The 4241-nt window shown below is 39.0% G+C and overlaps 1 protein-coding gene across 3 annotated transcripts in view; it reads left to right on the forward strand.

The window, feature by feature from the left end:
* The window catches only part of LOC106883890 (uncharacterized), a 19450-nt gene extending 15489 nt beyond the window's left edge, over window positions 1–3961 (forward strand). For all 3 annotated transcript variants that reach the window (XM_014935031.3, XM_089348186.1, XM_089348185.1), the window contains exons 4-5: window positions 1851–2231; window positions 3723–3961. In XM_014935031.3, coding sequence (XP_014790517.1) covers window positions 1851–2231; window positions 3723–3879 — 538 coding nt within the window. In that variant the 3' untranslated portion in view covers window positions 3880–3961. The remainder of the gene's footprint in view (window positions 1–1850; window positions 2232–3722) is intronic.
* Window positions 3962–4241: the final 280 nt, after the last annotated feature.

Genomic DNA, 4241 nt, shown 5'->3' on the forward strand with positions numbered 1-4241 from the left:
ACATCTAAACAGATGCATTAATTAATATATACTTTACTGATTAATTTGTTTTCTAGGCTTCATTTCTGTTGAGTTAGAAAACAGAGATGTCTTCAAGCTTTGTATTGTTGGAACACAACTTTGTCTTCGTAAACTGGTTGAAAGGAATATACATAGCTGTAGACTGATGTAATCTTTAGCCAAGCCCTTGGAAGGATTTGAACTGAAAGCTAGTGAATCATCATCATCATCATCATTGTTTAACGTCCGCTTTTCATGCTAGCATGGGTTGGACGATTTGACTGAGGACTGGTGGACCAGGTGGCTACACCAGGCTCCAATCTGATTTGGCAGAGTTTCTACAGCTGGATGCCCTTCCTAACTCCAACCACTTTGAGAGTGTAGTGGGTGCTTTTACGTGCCACTGGAACGAAGGCCAGTCAGGTGGGTACTGGCAACAGCCACGCTCAAATGATGTTTTTTATATGCCACCTGCACAGGAGCCAGTCCAGCGGTACTGGCAACGATCTCGCTCGAATGTCTTTTCATGTGCCACTGGCACAAGTGGCAGTAAGGCGACGTTGGTCACGATCACACTCAAATGGTGCTATATACATGCCACCGGCACGAAAGCCAGACAGCTGGTGCTCTGGCAACGATCACGCTCGGACAGTGCATCAATTGTGTATCTTCATAAGGTGACCAGGTAGCAGAATTGTTAGCACACTGGGTAAAATGCTTAGTGGCATTTTGTCTGTCTTTATGTTCTGAGTTCAAATTCTGCCAAGGTGACTCTGCTTTCATCCTTTCGGGATCAGTAAAATAAGTACCAGTTGAACATTGGGGTCAATGTAATTGACTTACCCTTTCCCTCAAAATTGCTGACCTTGTGCCAGCATATGAAACTAATAATGTATCTTCATGTGATTCACTGATTTGTACCACTAAGGGTCGCATATCATTTCTAATAGAGACACATTACAGCAAAAAAAACCCTGTTCTTTGTAGCAGTAGGGTGATATCATTTCATTTCAACAAACTATGTCTGTACCAGTTACATAACAGAATTAGTTCAAATGATTTTCTCTTATTCTTAAAAGATGTCATATTATGATAGTGGAGATGTTTTGTAGTATTTGACTCAATGTGTCTGAAGAGTACTTATGGCATTGTGCAATGACAATATGTTCAGCAATTTGAACAGCTCTCAGTGACAAAATTTGGTATTAGTCCTTTCAAGACATGTAGATTGCTGTATATTTTTTTTTCCATTCTTGTCTCAGAGAATAGTATCTTAAAAGTGCTGACCTCTCCCAATTGCTGCATAGAGTCAATGCTTGTAGTAAAAGAAAGTTGGATTATCTCCAGTTTAGTTGTGTGCTTTATAAGTCAACTATAATCAGGCTTGGATGTCCAGCTCAATGAGAATAACTCTTCCACAGAGCCAACTTCTGTTTTTGCTTCTTTTTTTTTCTAAATTTTCTCCAAAACTATCCTGCCAGTCAACAGGACACTGTTTCCATCTTAGTAAAATATGCAACATTGTTGTTATTATTTGACCAAGATGGTTTATTTGTTGTAACTAATAATTATATTCACCGGGGGATGTGCCCTTCTTATCACTAATTATTCATCTAAAGTAGGAAGTGACCAAGCTTATTTCTGCTCAGTCAGGCACATTGTAACAAGCAGAGTTAAGTGACTTGTTCAGAAGCTCAACACTATGACCCTAGTACAATTTGAACTTATGACCGTGTGATTAGTATTGTAGCACCCTAACCTTGTAGTTACTACATCTTGTATACATAAATGTTATGCATTTTTTATTATCTTTTACTTAATTTTTATGTATTATGTATTATCTATTGAAGCAATTGGACGTTTGGTGCCCCAGAATATATGAGTAATGTTTCCTCACCCAAGTCAGAGTCTAGTGAGACCAAAGAAGACTATGAGGTTTCAAGCCCCAAGGAGTGTGAAGTCAAACCTGTGAAAACTGAACCAGCTGGGCTCAATAGAAAACTTGAAAGCTATGATCACCCATTTATTCACGGTTATTACTCTCCAACTGAGCCTAAGGAGAACAGAAATGAAGAGAGAGAAGAAGAAGAGGAAAGTGTAAGTGATCAGTTGTCAGAGAAGAATGATTTTGAAAATGTGATGGCTGAACCATTACCAGTGACACAGCAGATCAAGAAAGCCACAGCACATCCACAGCAATGGAAAAACCCAATCACACAGACTGAAATAAGGTTTGTGACCACTGTGTTCAATTATCATCTACCCTTCGTAAACACTGTTTCTTCATGTTAAACTTGTGTTCCCCCATTGTGTCCCCATGTCATCTCTGTCTCCACTGTGTCTTCATGTCAACTTTGTGTCTCCACTGTCATCTTAATTCAACTACATCTCCACTGTTTTGTCAGCAGCTCTTGTTTCTTCACTGTCCTCTCTGTCTCCTCATTTTCAATTCTGTGTCTCCTCTATCTCCTCTTGACAACTTTCACTCTCTATTGCCTCCTGATGTCAACACAAGACTCATATTGTTGCCTCCTGTTAACTTTATGTTCCCACTGTCTCCTCACATCAACTGTGCTGCCTAACTGTCTCCTTGTGTCAACTATTTCCTCATATCAGCCGTGTCCCTACTATTTCCTCATATCAATACCGTGGCTCTACTCTCTCTCCTCATGTGATTTAAGACTATGTTTTATCTATCTGTCACACTGTTCATTCATACATTTGTTACATCAAACTGTGTCAAGTGCCTGTAACCAGGTAGAGATGTCTTGCATTAAAGGAGATACATGGCTACCTTGGTAGGAGAGAAAATGGAGAAAATCTGATGGTGGGTTTGTACACTCAAGTTACTGGGTGGTGTATATAAGTGAAGTGGAACCAAGGGTTGGCTAAAGTGTATATATGTATTGGGAGTATTTGTGTATTCTTTCTGAGTGTCTCCTGTTCACCTGATATATGTTGGAGTGTTACCAAGTTAATTGCCCAGATCATTTAGATCCCCATTACTTTGTGTGTGTGTGTGTATCAATGATGATGGTGATGATTGGCTCCTGTGCAGGTGGCACATAAAATACACCATTTTGAGCGTGGCCGTTGCCAGTACCTCCTGACTGGCCTCCGTGCCAGTGGCACGTAAAAGCACCCACTACACTCTCAGAGTGGTTGGCGTTAGGAAGGGCATTCAGATGTAGAAACTTTGCCAGATCAGATTGGAGCCTGGTGCAGCCATGTGGTTCACCAGTCCTCAGTCAAATCGTCCAACCCATGCTAGCATGGAAAGCGGACGTTAAACGATGATGATGATGAGAGAGAGTGGGAGAAAGACAAACTCACCTAGGCTTTTGAGATAAAGATAGCATGTATTTCATCAACTGTACCACACTCCCTCAATGAATTGTGTACTCGAGTCAAGAAGTTTGCCTTACAAGGAATTGCTGCCAAATCTTCTGAATTCATGACTGTCACCTTAAGGGACATACATGTTAGATAATGTAGCTCTAGGTTTCACTAAAATACAAGATAGTGATGATGGCATTTGATTACAGAACAAGAACTGCAAGCTATTGAGTTACTGACCATAATGTTCTGACAAACCGACTTAGAATTTTTTGCCACATTATAACTGTCTCGACTTGTTGCATGTCCTTTAGTGTAGACATTTCGAAAAGCTATTTTTACAGACCTAATTGTCCATAACTAAGTAATCTTCTTTTCACTTTCAGTGGTGATGCTCCTATGAAGGGAAGTGGAAAGAAATGTTGTCCAAGGGAAAATGCTTGTACATCAATGTCAAAACTCTTGTCATTTGGCTATGCACAAGATTGGCATTCCAAGAAGGATGGATCAGGAGAATCGAACAGCCCCAATGAGAACCCATAAAAGTTTTATATATATATAAATGCATGTATGTATGTGTACTTATATGTAGATATAAATTAATAAATTAATAATAATTACCTAATTACAATCTTGGAGAAATTTGCACATTCCACAATATATATTGCGTGATACAATTTGCAGAATGCACATTATATAATATGTGATGTAATGCAAGTAATAATGTTTTACATCATCCACTATAAAACATACCTGATGTGTGTGTGTGTGTGTGTGTGTGAACATACCTGATATGTATGTGTATGTATATATGTATACATACAAACTAACATTTGTTTTTATAAGTGTCAAAATGTGTATAGAATGATACAAATTAGATGATATTTTTTCGAATGCAGAATTGC

The sequence above is a fragment of the Octopus bimaculoides genome, chromosome 2 (assembly GCF_046866305.1).
Source record: "Octopus bimaculoides isolate indiv1 chromosome 2, ASM4686630v1, whole genome shotgun sequence".
NCBI lineage: Eukaryota > Metazoa > Mollusca > Cephalopoda > Octopoda > Octopodidae > Octopus > Octopus bimaculoides.